Below are 26203 nucleotides of genomic sequence, written 5' to 3'. Positions count from 1 at the left end.
AACAGTAAGCCTATCCTACTTCACTTTCCAAGAATTACACACGTGATTGGAAATGGTACAATGTAAAAAATGAACTGAAGCCAGACACTGACTCTTGGACACACTTTTAAATGACACGAACCACATTATCAGCTGACACAATGGATTTAACACAGGTAGGAAAATGCGGTTTTGTCTGATGAAACTAGAATCTATGGTTATTATTATAATATTATAATAAGGTTATTATATAAATACTGTGTCACTTTGAGATTGTTTTTCAACGAAAAGCACTTTATAAATTCAATGTATTATTATTATTATTATTATCTAGGCACTAATGTATACCATAATAATTTGTCATTGACCAAAACTAACACATACTTACACAGGCTAATTCACAGGCCGATCACCACAAAGAGTTCAATAATATATTTAGGGCTCAAGAAGTAGGGGGCTCAAAACAGGGAGGGACATGGAGTTTGGGGGGAGGCTAATCTGGGCCTGCGCAGTGCTCACGCTCCCTGGCCACATACCATCAGCACGACCTTCTTCATGAGAGACCAACGTGAAACTTTTCAGTGTTCTAGAGATTTGTTCATCCGAGAAAGTCTGCCAGCCAGACGACGATACCAAATATAAACAATTGTAGCGACTGAACTCCAGAAGCGACTGAAGTCCAGAAAAATAATATTTTGTAGCCTAAATTTTAAGACACCATGACTTAAACTTTTTCCGTGGAGATATTTCAGTAATACTTGCATAAAGTGTGTTGTTTGTGAGGCGGACAGTGTTTCGACACCATGCCCTGTACCAACAATCTCATTTGGGATATTAGGAAACGAACCATCGGTTCCAACAAAATAAACAACTTTACAAGGAGTAACTACTTAGGTGAGACAAACGTTTTCTTTAAATATGTTATGTACAAATGGTCTATATACTACTTTATTGTCATTGTACTGTATGTGTCAGTGTGTTAGTAACATGTTTTACAACAGCCTACTGCCTTGCGCTAGGAATTGATCTAAGACACACTGTTTCTTTTATTAGCAGTGTTTTATATCAATTCATACTTTACAAAGACTACTTATTGTATTTAAACATTTGTGTTGGCTAAAATAATAATTTTGTGAAAGGGACTACCTTATGGGATACCTAAAACTGTTCTTATGTTATCATAATGATTTCCTGTAGGAAGAAAAGAGTTTGTTCAAAGGTTGAAACTTGAAGCCACTCTTGATGTACACGAGGGCTCTGTAAGTACCAACATGCCTTACAGAAGTGGTTAACAGTGTAAGTGCAGTGTGACAATTGCATGATATCATCCAGTGTTTTTCAAGCTGTTATTGTTTTTCATGACAGGTCAATACGATATGCTGGAACGACACAGGAGAATACATCTTATCTGGATCAGATGATGACAAACTGGTCATCACGAACCCATATAGCCGGAAAGTAAGAAGCAACATATTTGTGCCAAAACATTGTTTATGATCGAGGTACAGCACATGCTTCAACCTGTTGACGCAGAAGAGACAGAGAGACAATATATGTGCCAATATAAAGTCCCCCGCTATTTTTCCACTCTCCAGGTCAAGGCATCCATTACATCATGGCATCGATCCAATATCTTCAGTGCCAAGTTCCTGCCCCAAACCAACGACAGAATGATCGTGTCTGCAGCAGCCGACGGCAAGATCTTCCTCACCAACGTAGAGAGGGGTTCCAACATGGACCCTGTGTTGCAGTACCACTGTCATAACGGTGCCGCCTACGAGGTGAGGGGGGCGGGGGCGTCTGTGTTATCCAGCATTTCAATCTTATCGCCATCGGAGTGTAATTCAATAAAGAGAGTTGATTAATATATCCAATCTATCACATCTCCATCTCCATCACATTTACCTCAACGTCTGTTATTGCTGTGGAAGGTAGGAATGGTATGTGGACCATAAATACGTCCTTGGTGTGTTGCTGCAGTGAAAGTCATCTATTCTAAAGCCCCCTGTCTATCAGTAGACAGGAATTCTAATTCTGTTCGACGGCCCAATCAGAGCAGGTTCTGGATCTATTCTAAAGCCCCCTGTCTATCAGTAGACAGGAATTCTAATTCTGTTCGACGGCCCAATCAGAGCAGGTTCTGGATCTATTCTAAAGCCCCCTGTCTATCAGTAGACAGGAATTCTAATTCTGTTCGACGGCCCAATCAGAGCAGGTTCTATATCTATTCTAAAACCTGTCTATTTCTATTGGTAGATATTGACGGTACCTAGTGACCCTCATTCTTTCCTGTCCTGTGGAGAGGATGGAACAATCCGGTGGTTTGATGTCCGAGTTTCTCCTGGCTGCTGGCAAACTAACTGTAAAAAGGTAGGTTTGCGTTATGATAGTACAGCTAAACTCTATTACAGGCAAATGAACAATTCTTATGTAACTATGATGTTATTACTACAGTTTTATTGTGTAGTTACATATGTATAAAGGCAACTTGTTTTTACTAACGACTTTTCGCCACCATTTTTACCAGCAGTTTTACCTACTACTCAAACAACCGATGTCAGAGTTCCCTTAATGAAGATATCTTGAACTTTCTTATTTACCAGGACATCCTGATTGACTGTCGGCGAGCAGTAACATCCATAGCCATATCCCCTGTGGAATCCTTCTATCTGGCTACTGGCTGCTCTGACAGCTCAGTCCGTATCTATGACAGGAGAATGCTGGGTACCATAGCAACAGGTAAGCACAACCTCAACGGCGGCTACAGGTAGCCTAGCGTTTAGAGCGTTTGGCCAATAACAGAAAGGTTTCTAGTTTGAATCCAGAGCCGATAAGATAAAACATTTGTTGACATGGCCTTGAGCAAGGTACTTAACCCTAATAGCTCCAGGGTCACTGTTGATAATGGCAGTCCCTGGCTGTGACCACTCTGAGGGTGTCTCAGGGGGACTTGGGATATGCTAAAAACACATTTCCAATTCACACGTGTAGAATGTTCATGTGTGAAACAGGACAAATATAATCAAGCACCGACCAGATAATAATAATAATAATTATTAACTCAAGGCAATCAGATAACTAAAAATGAACTAATAATTCTATCAATGTCAGTAGTCTTGAAGGAATCCCACTACCACAGTACATAACATAGTTCATCACTGTTTGATTGTCTTTGGGCTCAGTGGTGAGAATAACATTTTCTTCTGAAGGTCTGTATGGAAAATAATAATTTCCTATATACATCTCATCCACTCTGCAGGTTTCCAGACAGGAAGCGGGGTGGCAGGAATGTGTGCGAGGTTTGTACCGAGGCACCTGCTCAACAAGTCATGTCGCGTGACCTCATTGGCCTACAGTAGGGACGGCAGGGAGGTGCTAGCCAGCTATGCCTCAGACTATCTCTACCTGTTTGACCCTAAAGATGACAAGGGACGCGAGCTGAAGGGACCGTCACAGGATAATAAGGTGAGAACATTCCTCTCACTTACTGTGTATCACAGTACGAAAGACTGGATTCAAGTTTACACAACATCTGTGCACTCACACCAGTTTCTGGAAGCTTCTACCACATGACATGCTGTGTGTGTGTGTATGTGTGTGTGTTGACAAGAGGGGGTGATGTGTTGTCCCATCTCTGGGCTATTTTTGCCTCACCAATAGATAACGGTCTGCTGTCTGAATCTGTTCTGGGAAAGGCATTTGAGCTGTGTTCTCACACACACAGCTGCTGAACACATAAGCCAGAGGGCTTCTGGGTAATCTGCTGGGTGAGGCAGCATATTTTGTACAGAACTCGATACATACAACACAAGGTAACGTCACCGTTCCTGTACAAACACCACGGAACAAGTGTAACCTATGTGCACTAAGATAAACCTCCCTGTCCCCCTCCTTCTTGTGTATGAGACCCCTGGTTTCGCCTGTCAGAGCCTAAGACACCTGGCAGTGAGGGCTGGGAATGTGAGCCCCCAGTGGAGGGAAGAGGAGGGGAGTGGGGGGTCTCAGCCATAGGGAAAGGGCGGTTATTTTGGTCAGGCCTGTGCCCGTGCTCTGCTGCGACTGATGAAATGTCACTGTGTTTCTCTCCTAGCAGAAGGAGACTCAGCAGAAGCGTCTGCGTCTGAGAGGAGACTGGTCAGACACTGGACCCCTGTCACGGCCAGAGAGCGAGAGGGAGAGGGACGGTAAGAGAAGCTCCTCGCCCCACTAAGTCCCCACTCACCTAAACACACAGCTGACACAACACGTGTGCTATCGATGACAGAAGTGCACTCTCACTTGGTCCTATTGCTCCCAGGTGGTGCAGTGGTCTAAGCGAAGAATTTGTTCTTAACTGACTTGCCTAGTTAAATAAAGGTTACATTAAAAAATATATATATATTGCATGGATTAACACAATACAATTATACATAAGCATGATATTATTAGATGATGTAAACTTTCACATCACTGTCTATGAGTAATATGATGGGTTTTGAACCCTCTTCCTCCTGTAGGAGAGTCCAGGCCTGGAGTGTCTCTGATGCAGAGGATGTCAGACATGTTGTCACGCTGGTTTGAGGACGCCAGCGAGGCCCAGAACAACAGAGGAGCCCGTCCACAGCCACGACCCAGGGTAGACCCTGCAGCAGCTCCACAAGGTAGTGGGCTTCACCAGGAGGCTGTGGTGCTAGGGAATCCAGCCCCGTCTCAACCAACATCAACAGCCAGCTTCTCCTCCTCCATGGAGAGCCCGAGGAGCCGTAGGAGTGGCATGGGGACAGGAAGTCTCCAACCATCTCCTGGGGAACCAGTCCTGAGTCTGACATACAGCGACCAGGGCACCACCAGCAGCACCATCCAACTGGACTTCTCCAGCGTTGGCGCCAGCGACCAGGGGGAACCCCCGCGGATCAGGAGCCCAGAGCAGGTGTCCGACACCAGGCAGATCTCATCCCTCAGCCAGTCGGAGGTGGAGGGCGTGGGAGAGGAGCCCACACCACAGCCCCCTGGGGAATGGATGCAAAGGTATGGTACTATGATTGCATTGACTGAGGCATAGCTGGTCTACACAGTTAATCATTGAACTACTACAGTCATGTCTGGCTATTAAAGTGGATGTGTTGTTCCCTTCCTTCCTTCCATAGATTTAATTTGAGAGGATCAGAATTAGGGGAAAGAGTACTCAGGTAATTATTTGCCATGGCAACAACAACTAAGAATGAGTTCTTCTTCACTAACAATAGATGTGTCAGATCAGTAGCTTAAATAACGTTGATAGAACAGTTGGAACTAGCATGCTGATGTTGGACGTTTCCTCGTTGCTCAGTGCATTCAATCAAACCTGCGGTACAGAAGTTACACTTCTCACGTGGCTTGACTTTGATTGGATTTAATGACTCTACAGACATGTTGTATATCCTTCCGAAAGGCGCTCTGCTGCTGCACGGATCCAGGAGATTTTTCGGCGGCGGAAAGAGAAGAAGGAGTTGGCGGATTGCGAGACTCGCCGTATCGGGACGCCCTCAGTAGAAAAGGTCTACAAGGGCCACCGTAATTCCAGGACTATGGTACAGTACAGTAGAACAGTACTGAGGATTAAGACAAGCTTGAAGTCATGATTTAGTCCGCCAGAGGGGGACCTTGGGCAATATGTGGTGATAACGGCTTCAACTTCTTGTCAGCTATATTTAACATGCAGTGCTTTAGGTATTGCGAAGTAGCTATGTGGAATACTCATTCAAGCTTTTGTTGTTGTTGTTGTTTATAGACCAATCAGTGTTGTTTCTGGGGTGACCAGTTTGTGCTGAGCGGCTCAGACTGTGGTCATATCTTCATCTGGGACAGAGAGACAGGGGAACACCTAATGCTGCTGGAGGCAGACCAGCACGTTATCAACTGTCTGCAGCCACACCCCTACGAACCACGTGAGTTCACTGCTTCTGACAGTCTCACACTGAAGGTGGTTTTAGTGAACACCCAGTCTGGCTCTTACAACTCAATGGCTTGAAGGCTGTGACTTTACAGGTACGGTGCATTTGGAAAGTATTCAGACCTCTTCACCTTTTCCACATTTTGTTACTTTACAGCCTTATTCTAAAATGGATTCAATTTGTTTTTTTCCTTGTCAATCTACACACAGTACCCCATTTTTTGGGGAGGCAAATATATATAATAATACAAAAAAACAGAAATATCACATTTACATAAGTATTCAGACCCTTTACTCAGTACTTTGTTGAAGCACCTTTGGCAGTGATTACAGCCTCGAGGCTTCTTGGGAATGACGCTACAAGCTTGGCACACCTGTATTTGAGGAGTTTCTCCCATTCTTCTCTGCTGATCCTCTCAAGCTCTGTCAGGTTGGATGAGGAGCATTGCTGTACAGCTATTTTCAGGTCTCTTCAGAGATGTTCTATCGGGTTCGAGTCCTGGCTCTGACTGGGACACTCAAAGACATTCAGAGACTTGTCCCAAAGCCACTCCTGCGTTGTCTTGGCTGTGTGCTTAGGGTCGTTGTCCTGTTGGAAGGTGAACATTCTTCCCAGTCTGAGGTCCTGAGCTCTGGAGTAGGTTTTTATCAAGGATCTCTCTGTACTTTGCTCCGTTCATCTTTGCCTCGATCCTTACTAGTCTCCCAGTCCCTGGTGCTGAAAAACATATCCACAGCATGATGTAGCCACCACCATGCTTCACCGTAGGGATGGTGGTGGCCAGGTGATGAGCGGTGCCTAGTTTCCTCCAGACGTGACGCTTTACATTCAGGCCAAAGAGTTCAATCTTGGTTTCATCAGACCAGAGAATCTTGTTTCTCATGGTCTGAGAGTCCTTTAGGTGCCTTTTGGCAAACTCCAAGTGGGCTGTCATGTGCCTTTTACTGAGGAGTGGCTTCCGTCTGCCACTCTACCATAAAGGTCTGATTGGTGGAATTCTGCAGAGATGGTTGTTTTTCTGGAAGGTTCTCCATTCTCCACAGAGGACCTCTGGAGCTCTGTCAGAGTGACCATCGGATTCTTGGTCACCTCCCTGATCAAGTCCCTTCTCCCCCGATTGCTCAGTTTGATCGGGCGGCCAGCTCTAGGAAGAGTCTTGGTTGTTCCAAACTTCTTCCATTTAAGAATGATGGAGGCCACTGTGTTCTTGGGGACCTTCAATGCTGCAGAAATGTTTTGGTACCCTTCCCCAGTTCTGTGCCTCGACACAATCCTGTCTCAGAGCTCTACGGACAAATCATGTCCAATCAATTGACCACAGGTGGAATCCAATGAAGTTGTAGAAACATCTGAAGGATGATCAATGGAAACAGGATGCATAGCAAAGGGACTCACAGCAAAGGGACTCACAGCAAAGGCTCTGAATACTTATGTAAATAAGGTATTTCTTTTTTTTATTTGTAATAAATTTGCAAACATTTATAATTGAATTCATGTATTTTGCCAGCAACATACCACCAGCATACCACCACTGCTGGCTTGCTTCTGAAGCTAAGCAGGGTTGGTCCTGGTCAGTTCCTGGATGTTGGAGGGCCAGTAGGAGGCACTCTTTCCTCCGGTCTAAAAAAAATGTCCCAATGCCCCATGGCAGTGATTGGGGACACTGCCCTGTGTAGTGTCCTGACTCTGAGGTCATTAAAGATCCCATGGCACTTATTGTGACTAGGGGTGTTAAAACTAGGGGTGTTAACCCTGGTGCCCTGGCTAAATTCCAATCTGGCCCTCAAACCATCATGGTAACCTAATAATGCCCAGTTTACAATTGGCTCATTCATCTCTCTCCTCTCCCCTGCAACTATTCCCCAGGTTGTTGCTCCAAATGAGAACGTGTTATCAGTCTACTTACCTGGTAAAATAACAGATACAGTGTATATACAATTTTAGAATAAGGCTGTAACGGAACAAAATGTGGAAAAAGTGAAGGGTTCCGAATGCACTGTAACTGCCAAAATAAGCACTTAATATCCCATCATGCTTAGGATGATGTATAAATATGCTGGGCAGGCCATCATTTTGGCCACCATGGCTATGCCCCCGTAGGATGACAATGCCCCCATCCACAGGGCACGAGAGGTCACTGAATGGTTAGATGAGCATGAAAACGATGTAAAACATATGCCATGGCCGTCTCAGTCACCAGATCTCAATCCAATTGAACACTATTGGAGATTCTGGCGCGGTGCTTGAGACTGCGTTTTCCACCACCATCAACAAAACGCCAAATGATGGAATTTATTTTGAAAGAATGGTGTCGCATCCCTCCAATAGAATTCCAGACACTTGTAGAATCTATGCCAAGGTGCTTTGAAGCTGTTCTGGCTTGTTGTGACACAACGCCCCATTAAGACACTTTATGTTGGAGTTTCCTTTATTTTGGCAGTTACCCGTTTATTCATTTGTTCATTTTTCTGTTCATTCCAGTGTTAGCCACATCAGGGATAGATTCCAACGTCAAGATCTGGTCACCGATGGAGGAATCACCATCATTCAACAGAGTACTCGCTGAAGAGGTGTGACATTATAAAAACATTCATGTCACAGGAGGTTGGTGGCACCTTAATTGGGAAGGATGGGCTCGTGGTAATGGCTGGAGTGGAGTAGGTGGAACGGTATAAAATACTGCAAACACATGGTTACTATGTGTTTGATGGCATTCCAGTCGCTCCGTTCCAGCCATTATTAGGAGCCGTCCTCCCCTCAGCAGCCTCCACTGATTTGTGTGCTTTACAATCAAACAGGTGTGTGGAGGACAGAAAGGCTCTCATCATAGTGACATTGATGAAGCCATTGGAACCTCTGATCTCCTGATACCTGGTGCTCTGTGTGTCCTGTAGGTGACCTTCCGTAATGAACTGATGCTGGAGGAGACCAGGAACACCATCACTGTACCTGCCTCATTCATGCTGAGGATGCTGGCCCAACTCAACCACTCCATCACAGCAGGTGAGCGCGACACACATCCCCACACAATCTTCCAACCCGGCATCCCTAGTGATAACCCGTGATACAGAATGGCTATGGAGTCTATCTTAAGTGGTTATAACATGTGTTATAACAGCAGTCACTGACTGGTAATATCGGTCATCTCTTTCTTTCGTCTACAGAGTCTGAGGACAATGAGGAAGACGAGTAGCCCTATCCATAGCTTCCACACTGGACTGTTGAATGTGTGAAGTAGAAACTACATATTATCTCATTGGATTCACTTTGTGGCCATTATAGTGGTAATGTTACCATAGGGACTGGAGTATTGGACCTCATCTAGTGTAGGTTATAAAACACTAGAAGAGGTTGTGTTGATTTTATAAATATAGTTTATATTCAGATGTAGATCAAGGAATGTTTTCTACCTATTTATATATGTTGTTCAGGTGTCCAGCCTCTCCGTCTGGCTGGGAGAAGTGTTCTCTAGATGGTATCTCCTTATTCAGCCTCTCCGTCTGGCTGGGAGAAGTGTTCTCTAGATGGTATCTCCTTATTCAGCCTCTCCGTCTGGCTGGGAGAAGTGTTCTCTAGATGGTATCTCCTTATTCAGCCTTTCCGTCTGGCTGGGAGAAGTGTTCTCTAGATGGTATCTCGTTATTCAGCCTCTCCTTCTGGCTGGGAGAAGTGTTCTCTAGATGGTATCTCCTTATTCAGCCTCTCCGTCTGGCTGGGAGAAGTGTTCTCTAGATGGTATCTCCTTATTCAGCATCTCCGTCTGGCTGGGAGAAGTGTTCTCTAGATGGTATCTCCTTATTCAGCCTCTCCGTCTGGCTGGGAGAAGTGTTCTCTAGATGGTATCTCCTTATTCAGCCTCTCCGTCTGGCTGGGAGAAGTGTTCTCTAGATGGTATCTCCTTATTCAGCCTCTCCGTCTGGCTGGGAGAAGTGTTCTCTAGATGGTATCTCGTTATTCTCCTCTGTACTTTGTGAACCTCAGGCCTTTTTGTGACAAGTCACATTTCATCTTACTTTGTGGCTTTTCCTGATACTCTGCAACGACGGCTTCAGTTCTGACTGTTGTCAATGTGCTTGTTTACCAAAGAGAATGTGATTAATTTAAGAATTTACGAATTTACGAAAACAAACAAATAAATCAAATATATTTGCTTGAAATAAATCACCCGGTTCTTCCTTCTGAAATGGCTAATTGAACGTTAATAAGGAAGCACTTTGTTACAGTATGAATGAATAGGTAGTTCCAGTATGAATGACTAGGTAGTTACAGTATGAATGACTAGGTAGTTACAGTATGAATGACTAGGTAGTTACAGTATGAATGACTAGGTAGTTACAGTATGAATGACTAGGTAGTTACAGTATTAATTACTAGGTAGTTACAGTATGAATGAATAGGTAGTTCCAGTATGAATGACTAGGTAGTTACAGTATTAATTACTAGGTAGTTACAGTATGAATGACTAGGTAGTTACAGTATGAATGACTAGGTAGTTACAGTATTAATTACTAGGTAGTTACAGTATGAATGACTAGGTAGTTACAGTATTAATTACTAGGTAGTTACAGTACTAATTACAAAGACATGGTAATTGCAATGAAAATATTAAATGTGAATAAAAATCCAGTATCTGGATTAGAAGCTACATTTTTACATTTATGTAACCAGAATAAAAGCATCAGGTTGCTTCAAACTCTCAACACTTGAGTTGTTTTAAATACATATTGATATTATGATGCATGCTGGGTGACGTGAGCACAAATGTCTCAACACTTGAGTTGTTTTAAATACATACTGATATTATGATGCATGCTGGGTGACGTGAGCACAAATGTTTGTATTCAGAAAGAAGAAACAAATGTCTCACATTTGTAAACATTTTATACTACAAAACTATTTGTTTATTGAAAAACATTACACATAAGAACAAAAACAGGGAAGACTGAAGAGAGAATGTAGTGACGGTGAAGTCAAAATGAACATATTGTTAAAATATAAAATAAACATGAATTGTTTCTTAAAATGCCTACTATAATTAGGTGCTCTGTTCAATCATACCATCTGCATAGCGGTTGTTTTGGCGGTGTCGGAGGTGGAAATGTTTTAGAGCTGTCAAATCTACAAGCTGCTCCCAGCATAACACCTAAAGCGGACCTCGCCATTTGCTGCATGGAGTCCCGTTAAAGAGAAGTCCTATGCAGTCGTTTACAAGTTAGAACACTGGAATGTGAGATGTCATCTACACCTTGATTAGCGGGTGTCAGCTAACAGCGGTTAACACTTGATCTGATTGAATCCAGGCCTTAGTATCATGACATAAATATGTTACCAACATGATTCTCATTATGACTGAAGAAAACAGAACGAGGCTAATCTTTTGACTATTTTAGGGGATGCTCTTGTAACAGAGGCAGCACATTGTGTAAACGGTAAGTTAGAACATGTACAAGCATTTCGCTACACTCGCATTAACATCTGCTAACCATGTGTATGTGACAAATAAAATTTGATTTGATTTTGACATGTACTGTAGGTGCTTTTGGTCTTTCAGTGACCACCAGACAACACTGAATCAGCTCTCAGTACATAATCATCCCCTTCAGTCATCTGCTACAGCGCTCAGCCTTTCAACTACTGGGATTTGTATCGATAGTAAAAAAGAAGCTAATTTGTATTAATACAGTATAGTTGAACCACTTCAGTAGTAGACCTACATTCAAGGCCAGTGAATATAATCCAATAATATACTGTAAATATGGCCTCCAACTCCATGTCAATCACTTACATATGCTTTTCATTTTGGACCCATGAATGTATGGCCATATTTATCTTAAGACACTTGACAATCTATTGCTGATCAATGAAATCTTTGCGACATTTGAGTCGATGCTTGTGGGTACATTTGATAAAAAGCTATTCTTGCAACAATTGAACTCTAACAATTCATAACATATTTCTAGCAGCTCAGAATGTAACATGTATTGCTTATCCGTTGACTGCCTTTGGTAGTTAAGACAGGGATTTAAAGTGTGAAAATCAGATAGCAGGCCGACGACCATTATGCAACATACACCACAAATAAAGCTTTTGTGTGACAAAAGAATTGGAAATCACAAACAAAGCCTAAATATAGGCAAACTACACATTTTCATTAAACCCATAAGGCTATCATAGAAACATTCAAATGTTACACTCTGCAAGTGTTTTTAGGCCTGCACCCAATCCATGAACCATGTGCTTGAGCAAGCGAAGGCGTACAACACACTTGCATGGTGTGATGACCCCGGTTGGGGTCAATTCCATTTCAAATCATCCTGAATTGAATGAGTTTAAGTGGAATTGGGTCCAACACTGGTCCTGACGTGTTCCTCTTTGTAGTACTGCACCATAAACAGGTAGTCATGTCCCTGTGATCTGCTGCAGCTCGTTGAGGGGAGGAGAGTCTCTGCTAAGGCAGTCTGACTCAGTCTCTCCACTATCAGTCTGAGGCTGGGCCGCTGGCTGGGATCTTCTCCTCAACACCAGCTTGTACAGCCCGGCCATGAGGAAGATCACTGCGATCACAGCGAAGTAGCTGGCGTATATGAGAAACTGTGAGACGGAGAGAGAGAAAATATTTATCAAGCTACATCAGTGTTGTAACAGTAATACGACTCTTTAAAAGCAAAACATATTTTACATCCAAACATCATGGATAGTATTGTCTTTAGACAAGTTACCTGTGGGAAAATGTCCAGGCCCAGCCCGACAGAGTCCACTACCACAACAGTAAGCAGAGTCTGAAGCAGCAGGGCAATGAAAGTGTTCACTCCAAACACTAAGGCATATCGCTGCATACTCAGGTTGGCAGCAATCTGAAACCTGGTGGAGCACAAAAGATTGTCTTTAGAAATAGAATTTAAAACATAAAAAGTGGAGTTTGAATACACAGTAGAAAGATGAAACTGAATACACAGTTAAGATATGTCATAGGTAGACAGCTAGCTACAGTAGAAGCCTACAGCAATGATACAATTGAGTCAAAACATTACTAAGAAACTTTAAGTCCCTGGACATCATATGGTTTCAGGGGATGTCTGTCCTAATCACGTAGCGATGGTTATATCATGTACTGTAGGTCAGGATGTCTGTCCTAATCACGTAGCGATGGTTATATCATGTACTGTAGGTCAGGATGTCTGTCCTAATCACGTAGCGATGGTTATATCATGTACTGTAGGTCAGGATGTCTGTCCTAATCACGTAGCGATGGTTATATCATGTACTGTAGGTCAGGATGTCTGTCTGTCCTAATCACGTAGCGATGGTTATATCATGTACTGTAGGTCAGGATGTCTGTCTGTCCTAATCACGTAGCGATGGTTATATCATGTACTGTAGGTCAGGATGTCTGTCCTAATCACGTAGCGATGGTTATATCATGTACTGTAGGTCAGGATGTCTGTCCTAATCACGTAGCGATGGTTATATCATGTACTGTAGGTCAGGATGTCTGTCCTAATCACGTAGCGATGGTTATATCATGTACTGTAGGTCAGGATGTCTGTCCTAATCACGTAGCGATGGTTATATCATGTACTGTAGGTCAGGATGTCTGTCCTAATCACGTAGCGATGGTTATATCATGTACTGTAGGTCAGGATGTCTGTCCTAATCACGTAGCGATGGTTATATCATGTACTGTAGGTCAGGATGTCTGTCCTAATCACGTAGCGATGGTTATATCATGTTCTGTAGGTCAGGATGTCTGTCTGTCCTAATCACATAGCGATGGTTATATCATGTACTGTAGGTCAGGATGTCTGTCCTAATCACGTAGCGATGGTTATATCATGTACTGTAGGTCAGGATGTCTGTCTGTCCTAATCACGTAGCGATGGTTATATCATGTTCTGTAGGTCAGGATGTCTGTCTGTCCTAATCACGTAGCGATGGTTATATCATGTACTGTAGGTCAGGATGTCTGTCTGTCCTAATCACGTAGCGATGGTTATATCATGTACTGTAGGTCAGGATGTCTGTCTGTCCTAATCACGTAGCGATGGTTATATCATGTACTGTAGGTCAGGATGTCTGTCCTAATCACGTAGCGATGGTTATATCATGTACTGTAGGTCAGGATGTCTGTCCTAATCACGTAGCGATGGTTATATCATGTACTGTAGGTCAGGATGTCTGTCCTAATCACGTAGCGATGGTTATATCATGTACTGTAGGTCAGGATGTCTGTCCTAATCACGTAGCGATGGTTATATCATGTACTGTAGGTCAGGATGTCTGTCCTAATCACGTAGCGATGGTTATATCATGTACTGTAGGTCAGGGTGTCTGTCCTAATCACGTAGCGATGGTTATATCATGTACTGTAGGTCAGGATGTCTGTCCTAATCACGTAGCGATGGTTATATCATGTACTGTAGGTCAGGATGTCTGTCCTAATCACGTAGCGATGGTTATATCATGTACTGTAGGTCAGGATGTCTGTCTGTCCTAATCACGTAGCGATGGGTATATCATGTACTGTAGGTCAGGGTGTCTGTCCTAATCACGTAGCGATGGTTATATCATGTACTGTAGGTCAGGATGTCTGTCTGTCCTAATCACGTAGCGATGGTTATATCATGTACTGTAGGTCAGGATGTCTGTCTGTCCTAATCACGTAGCGATGGTTATATCATGTACTGTAGGTCAGGATGTCTGTCCTAATCACGTAGCGATGGTTATATCATGTACTGTAGGTCAGGATGTCTGTCCTAATCACGTAGCGATGGTTATATCATGTACTGTAGGTCAGGATGTCTGTCCTAATCACGTAGCGATGGTTATATCATGTACTGTAGGTCAGGATGTCTGTCCTAATCACGTAGCGATGGTTATATCATGTACTGTAGGTCAGGGTGTCTGTCCTAATCACGTAGCGATGGTTATATCATGTACTGTAGGTCAGGATGTCTGTCCTAATCACGTAGCGATGGTTATATCATGTACTGTAGGTCAGGGTGTCTGTCCTAATCACGTAGCGATGGTTATATCATGTACTGTAGGTCAGGGTGTCTGTCCTAATCACATAGCGATGGTTATATCATGTACTGTAGGTCAGGGTGTCTGTCCTAATCACGTAGCGATGGTTATATCATGTACTGTAGGTCAGGATGTCTGTCTGTCCTAATCACGTAGCGATGGTTATATCATGTACTGTAGGTCAGGATGTCTGTCCTAATCACGTAGCGATGGTTATATCATGTACTGTAGGTCAGGATGTCTGTCCTAATCACGTAGCGATGGTTATATCATGTACTGTAGGTCAGGATGTCTGTCCTAATCACGTAGCGATGGTTATATCATGTACTGTAGGTCAGGATGTCTGTCCTAATCACGTAGCGATGGTTATATCATGTACTGTAGGTCAGGGTGTCTGTCCTAATCACGTAGCGATGGTTATATCATGTACTGTAGGTCAGGATGTCTGTCCTAATCACGTAGCGATGGTTATATCATGTACTGTAGGTCAGGATGTCTGTCTGTCCTAATCACGTAGCGATGGTTATATCATGTACTGTAGGTCAGGATGTCTGTCCTAATCACGTAGCGATGGTTATATCATGTACTGTAGGTCAGGATGTCTGTCCTAATCACGTAGCGATGGTTATATCATGTACTGTAGGTCAGGATGTCTGTCCTAATCACGTAGCGATGGTTATATCATGTACTGTAGGTCAGGATGTCTGTCCTAATCACGTAGCGATGGTTATATCATGTACTGTAGGTCAGGATGTCTGTCTGTCCTAATCACGTAGCGATGGTTATATCATGTACTGTAGGTCAGGATGTCTGTCTGTCCTAATCACGTAGCGATGGTTATATCATGTACTGTAGGTCAGGATGTCTGTCTGTCCTAATCACGTAGCGATGGTTATATCATGTACTGTAGGTCAGGATGTCTGTCCTAATCACGTAGCGATGGTTATATCATGTACTGTAGGTCAGGGTGTCTGTCCTAATCACGTAGCGATGGTTATATCATGTACTGTAGGTCAGGATGTCTGTCTGTCCTAATCACGTAGCGATGGTTATATCATGTACTGTAGGTCAGGATGTCTGTCTGTCCTACTCACGTAGCGATGGTTATCAGCAGCATGTAGGTGGCTCTGAAGACCACATAGGAGGTGTAGCACACCCAGATGTTCCTGATGGTGTCCATGAGGTACACAGCCACAGCCATGACCACTGAGAAGATGCAGAGAGCCAGCTCTCCCCAGACTGCCCAGGGGACCTTGATGGAGCCCACCCCGAAGGCTGCTAACGCACCTAAGCATAGACACCAGGGGCGTGATCAGTCAGCAGACAAACAGAACATGCATTGAAATTAAAATGTGCATTCTTATTTGATTAGATTCTGCTTCCAGGCTGACTTGGAAGTATGGTAACGCAAGACTATTCTGTAATCAGCTCAAGTAGTATCTTCTCAGGTTCTAACTCCTCTGAAACGGTACTTCATCATCAACTTTACCTAACAAGGTAGAGACTGTCTCCACGTATCCATTGTAGATCTCAAACTCCTGGGAAGGCAGGACTTTCTCCCACAGGGCCTGAACATAGTTGACCAACTGGAAGTAGCCACACGTAGAGAGGGCCCACCACACCGACCAAGCCAGGAGGGCAGGGCATGAGTAGCACTGCAGGAAGTCTTCCCATAGGATCCTTAACACGTCCACTAAGCCACTGCTAGCTCCACCCCCATCACTGGCCGTCACGACCTGAGTGAAGAAAATTGTACACAGAGTTGAGTAAGAACTTGCATAAGAATCAACGGACTCAAATGCTCTGAAAAAAAACTGCTTCCTGAAAGTGAGTGATGAAGCAAGGTTTAAGTTCAAAGCCTTTTTCGTAAATGCTCTAGTATTGCAACATTCAATGGTGTCAATCTAGTGTCTTTCAATTTGGGACAGCAGAGTTGCATGACATCAATTAATAAACAACAATGAATGGTTTTAACTCACAGAGCTACATGGTTCAACAACAACATTACTCAGTCTTTCAAAGAGGCCATAGTGACCCGTCTTACCAATAACAATAAAAACATCACACACCAAAAAAAAAAGAAGAAAAAAAAAAAAAGAGGCTCACCATGGTGACCTCATCAATCTTCAGAGGTACTTTGCTCTCAGGGTCCTCTGCTTCATCCATGGGAACCCTGCTGTTCTGATGCACCGGCTTCTCCCCCTCTGTCCCCTGGCGCTTATGGAAGAACAAGCTCTTGCTGGGCATGGGCAAAAACCAGGGCGCCACGAAGGCCAAGACGGCCGACACCAATGTGATAATACAGAGGTAGAGCAGCGGGATCTGAGCCACAGACACTAGCAGCTGCCCAGCCAGCGAGCCAGCAGCGGAGCCCAGTAACGTAATACTACGACAGTAACCAGTGACTCTCTGGTACTGGGCCGGCTCCACCACACTGTAGATGTAAGAGTAGTAGGCTATGTCTGTGGCAGTGGCGAGGCCAAAGAACAACTCCAGAAGCTGCATGGCCAGCACGCCCTGGGCCTTCACCAGCATAAAGTAGGTCACTACCAAGCTCACCGCCTGCAGGATCAGCACAGGCTTGTAACACAGGTAGTCCGTGGCCAGAAAGACTGGGAAGAGTAGCACGAGGTAGGAATAGGTCCATATTGGGTAGATTTCATTTACAAGCTGTGGACAGAGGATATGTAGACAAAGTCAGCCATGTTATTGTAATTCACTCCTAAGGACAAAAAAGATAAACGCTTCCAATGGACGAAAATGTGATGTAAGGCTAATATTCAAGGTTGCTGCCTGTTTAGCTCTTACAAAGCAATAAGTAACCTCCATATTAGTTAACTAGGCTACCTTTCTTCGTTGGTGCCACAAGGGAAAAGCAATTATTTTCGGATTTGAGATTTTTTTTTCAAAGGATTTGAGACCACATGAGCTAGTGGTCCTATTAAGAAAATATTTCAAGGATTGTAGTCAAACTGGATTAGCACGAGGACACAGAAACAATGTTAGTAAGATAAAGTTACAGAAGAGCCAACGGTTCTCTTTGTTGTAACGTTATATTGATGATAAAGAAATTTTAAAAAAAAAATACCATTGCATGATTGCATTAACGTTACAAATATTCACATTATTTTGTAGAATTAAATGTAGTTGCTTTTTGCACAACGAACAAGAAGCTAATGCTCGTCCTTCCACTTACCTCTGTTTCAGTAAGGTTTTTATCAGGTCCCATCAAAAACGCAGTTAAGAAAGGCTCAGAAGGTCGGAGATTAGAGAAGAATCCATAAACACAAAGTAAGATCGTGGGATATAGTTGAGACATGTCAACCCAAAAAAAGCACACCATAACATGACCTCCACGCACCACTGTCGCTAGAGTTGATCTGACAGCAATATGGAAAACCAAGTGAAAATATTGTGCGTCGCAGTAAAATGACGACAGAACCTTCGGCCAATTAAATGAGAGCCAAGAGGGGGGTTCGTCTATGGCAACAAAATAGGTGTATTTAAAAAACAAAATGAGGCACACACGCTGGTATACTTACCAAAGTTATTACATTTTATTAATCCGATTCTGGCCATTATTGTTGATGTTTATATTGATGTGTATGCAGGGCGCATCTGTAAAAGAGACCTTGGCTACAGAATGACTCACTGTCAAAAAAGGTTCAATAAAATACGAATTTGGTCTGGCTACAAACTCATGACATAACTATTCATAGACCATGCATACATTTTCATTTAGCTATCAATTTGCTGAGAAAATAATATCATTTCAGATGCCATATGTGCTTTATAATGCGTTAGGTCGTTTATAACAGCTTAATGTATACAATCCATCATATGATATTGGGGATTTTTATTGCTATAAATGTACATTACTTTAACATGTTCAGTGTGTTAAGACTGAGCTGTTACATAAGGAGTCTATTGGATCAACAGATAAAGGGCCACAACACCTGTCCAGCTGATTCTCAGGAAAAGATCAAGTACTCTGAAGTCAGTTACTCAGACATTTTACAGTCAATATTTCAGCATTAATGAGTGAGTTATACATACTGTTAAGAGAAGAGTACTATAGTTAACAATGAATGCACTGTGCAGACCCTTAGACAAATGTGCAGAACTGACATCTTTCTATATTAGAGAAGACGCAGTCAAACTCCTGATATACGGTGTCTTTGAATAATCTGGTGATACAGGTAGCCTTGCGCGTCATCACACAAAATGGTAACGCTCACATATTCATATGACACAATCATGACGTCATCTCTACAGGACAAGACAGTGGAACTAGGAACAGGGTCAAAAAAAAGAAATGTGAAAAAAAAGAAGAGCTGGGCAAAGAAAACACCGACCCCACTTACAGGAACCAACAATGGTCCTGGGCCCAGAAGACCATGTACACTTTACCATTAAGACAAACTGGCATGGGTCTGAAACAGTAAAGAGGTCCAAACATTAGTCCAGCACAGTGCATCACACTGAAAAAGCTATAATGTGGACAAAACATTTGTTAGATTTCTTTCAACAACATTTAACTGGTAACATTTGAGAGGACATTAGTGGCACCATTACTATGGTAAAAAAAAAGGTGTGGTTATGAAAACAAAACAGAGAAAACTTGAAAGCCTGTCTGTCAGTGAATTAATGTAAAATAAATATAGTTATCTTTGAATGGTTGTTAATGGCAGAGCATTTGCCAAGTACAGAGTGAGAATCTTCCAGACAAAAACACTGCGAGATCGGTCACCACATAAAGCCATTACATCATTGGGATTACAGCATTACCAACATCTGTACACACCCATCAACCCCTCAGCGATTGAACCTATTCCCACGCCAAGAGGGTCAGAGTACCCAGAATATTCCAAGAGTCATTCCCAGAGATAACATTCCATACCCCACTAAACGCTGCCAGCCAGAAGACAGATTCCTCCTACACTCAAAGATGTTTGCAAGAGTAGCCTACACCTCTGTAGGATGGAGCTACATGGTGAAGTGCCTTGTGTAGTCGTATTCTATCGTGGGGATGACGGCCTGGACAAACTTCAAGAAAATCAACAGATACCTGAAACATGAAGTTAAGGAATAATGTGTAGGCAAGAATGGAAGAGAAACAGTATTAGCAAGATCACTTCTATTTACAACTCATCTTAGCTTGGGTTACATTGAATTATACCATGGCATTTTTGAAAACTCCTTTCACTATAAAGCACAGTATATCAGCACGTTAGAATTCAACTATAGCCATTGAATTCTACCGTGTTTGAGCTGCGTTTGAAAGCAAAAGTCGAATTGAAAACATTGAATTAGATTTTTCATAACAGCAAGCTACGACTGACGGTTTCTTTGTTTGGTTACCAAGGCAACTACTGTAGTTATCTAGTAAACTTGCTAGCTACTTCAGTGGATGTTGAAAACATTTCAAGCAGCACATTTGTTAAATTATAGTCATGGTATGAAAGGAATAATCAACTCGTTCCCTGGAAATTAACACAACGCCGTGGAAACTAAGTCAGTCATTATTTCCATAGATCACATAGCCCCTCTTACATAATGATACATACACATAAAATCCCCAAGCTGCATTAAAAACACTTGACTTCAGCTGAGCCGACAATTCACTTAAAGGATGCATATGAACTCCAAGCTCTCCTCCCCCTTCCGCCACCGTCTCGATGATCCTTTTCATCACTTCAGCATGTCTGGAAAACAGGAAGTGCCAACATTAGTTTACAGGACCATAAGCGCTCCCTCGATGAGTATTACAGTCAGATCAGGGCCCGTACTCAACGTTTTTCAGAAAAGGAGTTCTGATGTGGGATCAGTTTTAGATTATAATGAATAGAAAGGGGGACCTGATCCTAGATCAGCACTCCTCCGACTGAGTCAATGAAAGCATGTTCATGATCTCTTGCTTTTACCTGCAGGGATGCACGGAGCACATGGCTGGGGGTGGTAGGTGGGGGTGATTTTCGATGGTGACGGTTTTCTTCACATGATCCTGGCTGATGTCTTCATACATCTGATCCACTGTCAGGGGCTGTCTGTCCTGTAGGAGTGAGAGGGGAAATGGTAAACAGAACGTAGAAGCCAGGATCTCAGTTTCCCAGGTAAGTCAAAGACATCGTTCTTCCTCAGCTGTAAGAACGCATCTTGGGATTTACATCCTCAGTAATATTCACAATGCAATCCAAAAGGACACACAGCAGCATCTAAATGCCAACATGTTTTGTTACTGTGCACATGGGATGCACTTTTTGGTCTACCCAAGAAACCCAGTTACACTAAGCTGACTCTGTACTGCTGAGAGCTAGGTTACAAATCAAATACATTTTAATGTCACATGCGCTGAATACAACAGGTGTAGACCTTAGTGAATGCTTACTTACAAGCCCTTAACCAACAATGCAGTTAAGAAAAATATGTGTTAAAGTAATTACTAAAATAAACTGAAGTAAAAAATAAAATAAATAATTAAGGAGCAACAATAAAATAACAGTAGCAAGGCTATATACAGGGGGTACCGGTACAGAGTCAATATACAGTAAGTGTGTTACCTCATCGTATCCAAACAGCCAGAGTCGAGGAGTCTGATAGTATTTGTCATATGTGATGTAGAGGTCATAGGTTCGAGTCTGCAGGATGTCATCGCTCCCAGCTTCTCCCGTTTTGGATTTAGACAAGTCCACCATTTTACTGGTGTCCAGGGTGGCCTAGAGACATATGGGAAAGAAAAAAAAACTGAAGTGAAAAATGGGGAATAGAGACACTTCCTGGAAACGGAAGCAATGTACAATAAAAGTTACAACAATACTGTGAACTTCTGACCTCATCTGTTTCCAGTAGTCCACTCTCCTCATACTCTGAAAGAACAGAACAAGACAAACTGAACCATTACATTACTTAATTAACTATGAAAGTCAGTTAAGAACAAATTCTTATTTACAATGACGGCCTACCAAAAGGCCTCCTGCGGGGGCGGGGGTTAAAAATACAAAAAGAATAGGACAAAACAAACATCACAACTAGTGAAGTATAACCACAGAACAATGACACAGATATTTCACCGGACGTAGAAATGTGAAGCATCCGCTTGGAGTTTCCACATACTACCAAATATGGTAGTGAAAGGAAGCCCAACGGCCGGGAGTGGGAGAAGACGGAACAAGATGGATTTTGGCCGACATTCTGCTAATTTCTCATCGATTAAACATTTGATCTCAATTCAATTTTCTGTCCCCAAAACTAAAATATGCTACAAACATAATCAAGTAAGTTTTGTATACTTTACCCGTTGCCAAAGTTTTAAAAATGTGTGTTGTTTAGGAGTGCAAAGGCGAGTTGAGTTATTGCACAAACGCACTTCAGAGTAGGTGTTCCCTAATGGAAATATGCACATCGTGCTAGAACGCACCAATTAGGACCTCGCTAGCTCGTGCTTGCCTCTGCCCATTATGACTAATTTGTTCCCGTTTGAAACAAAGAGCTATGGTCTATCTTGGTTTAGTTATACAAGTCTTTGGAATATTCCTTGAGGAGTAGAGAGTAGACACCTTCCATATCTGCTGCCTCGTCTTCATCATCATCATCATCATCATCTCCATTCCCACAAGCACCAGAGTTCACATTCATGTTCATGTCCTTTCAAAACAAAGGAATACAACTATTTTAAGACGTCTGCAATGGTATTAATCTAAGGTTGTTAGTTTGAAACATTCATTAGCAATGCAGATTACTAGGGTTCAATAACAAAACCTAAATGGTCCATCATATTTACCTTGTTGTCCAATGAGATTTCTCGTACAGCTTCTGTAACTCCCCCTATACCTAAAATATCAATTTGAAATATAACATTCCTTGAGAAACAAACCCAAAAGCTAACTTTATTTATAATGTATTCCTGACAAAAGACCCAAGAAAATGAACCATTGTCACAGGAAATGGAAACCTGAGTTGTGGTAGGTGTCGACCCATCCTCCATCTCCGTCATCCTCCTCTATGATGGCTTCCAGTTCATCACAATACTCCATCTGTTTACAGCGCTTGTAGCAGGGAACTGTAGGTACACACACAAAATATACATTACTACAGCAACAATAAGGACAAGTAACAGTATTGTAGAGAAAGCACCACTTTAATTGTTCCTTTATTTAACTAGGCAAGTCAGTTAAGAACACATTCTTATTTTCAATGACGGCCTAGGAACAGTGGGATAACTGCCTGTTCAGGGGCAGAACGACAGATTTGTACCTTGTCAGCTCGGCGGTTACTAGTCCAACGCTCTAACCACTAGGCTACCCTGCCGCCCATGGATCACTAGTCACTTTAATAATGCCACTTAAATAATGTTTACATATCTTGCATTACTCATCTCATATGTATAAACTGTATTTTAAACCGTTTATTGCATCTTGTCTATGCCGCTCGGTCAATGCTCATCCATATATATATACCTATATATTCTTATTCCATTCCTTTACTTAGATGTGTGTGTATTAGGTAGTTGTTGTGGAATTGTTAGATTACTTGTTAGATATTGCTGCACTGTTAGAACTAGAAGCACAAGCATTTCGCTACACTCGCAATAACATCTGCTAACCATGTGTATTGACCAATAACATCTGCTAACCATGTGTATGTGACCAATAACATCTGCTAACCATGTGTATGTGACCAATAACATCTGCTAACCATGTGTATTGACCAATAACATCTGCTAACCATGTGTATGTGACCAATAACATCTGCTAACCATGTGTATGTGACCAATAACATCTGCTAACCATGTGTATGTGACCAATAACATCTGCTAACCATGTGTATGTGACCAATAACATTTGATTTGAGTTCACACAGTTCTTACCATTGCGAGTCAATAGGAACTGCTTATCCTTGGGTAAATACGGCTTCACCTTCTCCTCTTCCCCAGACACCCTGGATGGAATAAACATGATGTGACATCTGGGACTACTGTGCTGTCAAAACATCATACTGTATTTTATGCTATATTTGGAGACAGCATAACATCCATCCAGAATAATTACATGCTCATATCAGATGAATTAGATTGGAGAAATTAAGTGCAATTTAGCTGACTACAATATCATATTAGAGGTGTGATAAAGTCCATTTAAATTCCTGTTAGTTGAACATCGGAACATGGGCATTTCTTCATAAGAGTGTAATTCAATTTCAGAATTGACTTGGATGGAGCCAACCCATGTCCTGGGGTAGCGTGTACAATATTGAGTATCAATCTTACTCCAATGGACACTCACCATTTCCATGTGGGGCAGTGATGAACAAGGTGATCTCCAGCAGCTACAAACTAATGGAGAGAAAATAGAGATTTAATAGGAAGTTGTAATAGTTCAGTCAGATGACATTTACTCTGTGGGTTGGGGGAAAGGAGCTTTTTGGAATTGTGACCTACTTCTCCAAATCTCTTTCAGTTGCACTTATTTTCCCAAATGATGAAAGCCTACATACGTGTGACTTGTTGGGCTTTCTACGTGACTCAGTTACAAATGATACCAAATACAACTTCCTCACCTCTTCTGGAGTGATAACTCCTGTCTCCTTGAATTTGGATTCCTATCAGACAAAATAATGAAGTAATGTTATTGTTGAGTTGGCAGTTTGGTATATTTAACGTGTGTGACTGCCTGCAAACAATTTCATTACAGAGGTTAGACATTCCATTCTTAATTGCTTAAACATTGACTGTCACATTTCTCATGTGTGATAACTGAAATCATGCGAAGCTAACGTTAGCTACATTGACAAGACAGTCAACGCCATGAACCCTCTAAATATTTCATAAACCGAGATTATACACTGCAATAGGACTGTAAACAACGAATTGTTGCTACATAATACATGTTGAGAGCACTTGAGAAGACTTCCCGATAAAACATGCTAGCATGTTAGCATCTTACACATCACTCCTGAGTGATAGCAATCTACAGTAGCTAGCGATACAGCTAATATAGCTTACCTTCAGCACTGGAGTAAAAAACTCAGCTACACCAAGGGCCGTGCCTTTTACGGAATTAATGGCGTTCTGCATGTTAGCTATCAGATCGATCCCCGACAGATGTGTGAGTCTTCAAATGCCGTAAGACCGTCGGGTTCAGTTGTTTTTTTGTCAGCAACAGATCACATGACTTGTCATTTGAGAATCCCCTTCCGCTGTTAAAGTCTCGAGAGATTTGTCTGGACGGCTCAAGGGTTGCCCGATCATGACTGGCCCAGGCCCCAAGGGAAAGTTAAATACATTTGAGTTCTTCAATCTGGAATAAGACCTTTATTCAGCATACATACAGGTAACTGCCAAAATGAAGGAAACACCAATATAGGGAACACGAGCCTCCAGAACAGCTTCAATGTGCCATGCCATAGATTCTTCAAGTATCTGTTACTCTATTGGAGGGATGTGACACTATTCCTCCACAAGAAATTCCATAATTTGGCGTTTTGTTGATGGTTTTTAACGCTGATACAGAATCTCTCATAAGTGTTCAATTGGGTTGAGATCTGATGACTGAGAAACACACAACCGTTTAAACCCCCTCTGCTCTTTTGAGCCCTCTATTTCAAAGCCACTTAGATCTCTTCTTCAAGCCATGGTAGAAAAATGACGGGAAACTGGGAATTTGTATACAGGGGAGTGTTGAGCTCTACAGCAGACTCGCACAATTCAATCGCTGGTTGAACACTATTTTCTGTCCCTCCCAAAATATATTTGTAGATAACTGGCCCTCTTTCTGGGACTCGCACAGAACAGGACCAAGCCTGGCATGCTCAGGAGTGACAGACTATCTTAGCTGGAAGGGTGCTCTCATCTTCCCTATAAACATAGACAGGGCTCAAACTCCTCTAGCTCCACAATGAGATAGGGTGCAGGCCAGGCAGTTGTCTGTCAGCCAGCCTGCCAGCTTAGTGTAGTCAGCTCAGTTTTTCCCATTCAGACCCTGACTGTGCCTCGATCTAGGTATGGCAAAACTAAACATGGCTTTGTTCGCATTAGCAATCTCACTGGAATAAAGACCTCCTCCATTCCTGTTATTATTGAAAGATATTGTGATAATACTCCACAACGGCTCATAGTAATGGCTGGAATGGTATCAAACACATGGAAATGTGTTTTATGTGCTCGATACCATTCCATTTTCTCCGTTCCGGGCTCATAGCCATTACTATGAGCCCCTTCTCCCCAATTAAGGTGCCACCTGTGCTCATATCTCAAAATAGGACTACTTAATGTTAGATCCCTCACTTCCAAGACA

At 42.5% G+C, this 26203-nt stretch overlaps 3 protein-coding genes across 10 annotated transcripts; 1 reads left to right on the top strand and 2 right to left on the bottom strand.

The window, feature by feature from the left end:
* Positions 1–49: 49 nt before the first annotated feature.
* On the top strand, positions 50–10591 carry LOC110497052 (DDB1- and CUL4-associated factor 6). 8 transcript variants are annotated; one of them, XM_090239797.1, is made up of 16 exons: positions 50–155; positions 818–873; positions 1177–1238; positions 1345–1437; positions 1575–1760; positions 2236–2349; positions 2583–2718; positions 3239–3444; positions 4073–4163; positions 4476–4986; positions 5106–5147; positions 5390–5528; positions 5729–5885; positions 8373–8461; positions 8786–8894; positions 9056–10052. In XM_090239797.1, the coding sequence occupies exons 5-16, from the start codon at positions 1650–1652 to the stop codon at positions 9082–9084; spliced, it is 1734 nt and encodes a 577-aa protein (XP_090095923.1). In that variant the 5' UTR covers positions 50–155; positions 818–873; positions 1177–1238; positions 1345–1437; positions 1575–1649; the 3' UTR covers positions 9085–10052. The 8 variants fall into 8 exon arrangements, with proteins under 8 accessions (XP_090095923.1, XP_090095920.1, XP_090095921.1 ...); XM_090239794.1 differs by having other exon boundaries at positions 73–155; positions 4070–4163; positions 5366–5528; XM_090239795.1 differs by having other exon boundaries at positions 75–155; positions 5366–5528.
* Positions 10592–11419: 828 nt separating this feature from the next.
* On the bottom strand, positions 11420–18385 carry LOC110495619 (thiamine transporter 1). Its single transcript, XM_090239798.1, has 6 exons — positions 18109–18385; positions 17019–17582; positions 16402–16648; positions 16007–16199; positions 12611–12752; positions 11420–12482 (listed from the first exon to the last, which is right to left on the bottom strand). The coding sequence occupies exons 1-6, from the start codon at positions 18253–18255 to the stop codon at positions 12291–12293; spliced, it is 1485 nt and encodes a 494-aa protein (XP_090095924.1). The 5' UTR covers positions 18256–18385; the 3' UTR covers positions 11420–12290.
* A 62-nt stretch (positions 18386–18447) lies between these two features.
* Positions 18448–25388, bottom strand: LOC110495622 (ubiquitin-like-conjugating enzyme ATG3). Its single transcript, XM_021570956.3, has 12 exons — positions 24913–25388; positions 24468–24509; positions 24194–24243; positions 23779–23849; positions 22864–22971; positions 22693–22742; positions 22469–22556; positions 21744–21778; positions 21473–21628; positions 20837–20964; positions 20549–20617; positions 18448–19980 (listed from the first exon to the last, which is right to left on the bottom strand). Exons 1-12 carry the CDS (start codon positions 24982–24984, stop codon positions 19899–19901), a joined length of 951 nt encoding a protein of 316 aa, XP_021426631.3. The 5' UTR covers positions 24985–25388; the 3' UTR covers positions 18448–19898.
* Between the last annotated feature and the right edge of the window lie 815 nt (positions 25389–26203).

Source organism: Oncorhynchus mykiss, chromosome 7 (assembly GCF_057628025.1).
Source record: "Oncorhynchus mykiss isolate SJ-2025 chromosome 7, ASM5762802v1, whole genome shotgun sequence".
Classification (NCBI taxonomy): domain Eukaryota; kingdom Metazoa; phylum Chordata; class Actinopteri; order Salmoniformes; family Salmonidae; genus Oncorhynchus; species Oncorhynchus mykiss.
The sequence above is the reverse complement of the archived record's forward strand: the minus strand, read 5'-3'. Positions and strand labels throughout refer to the sequence as shown.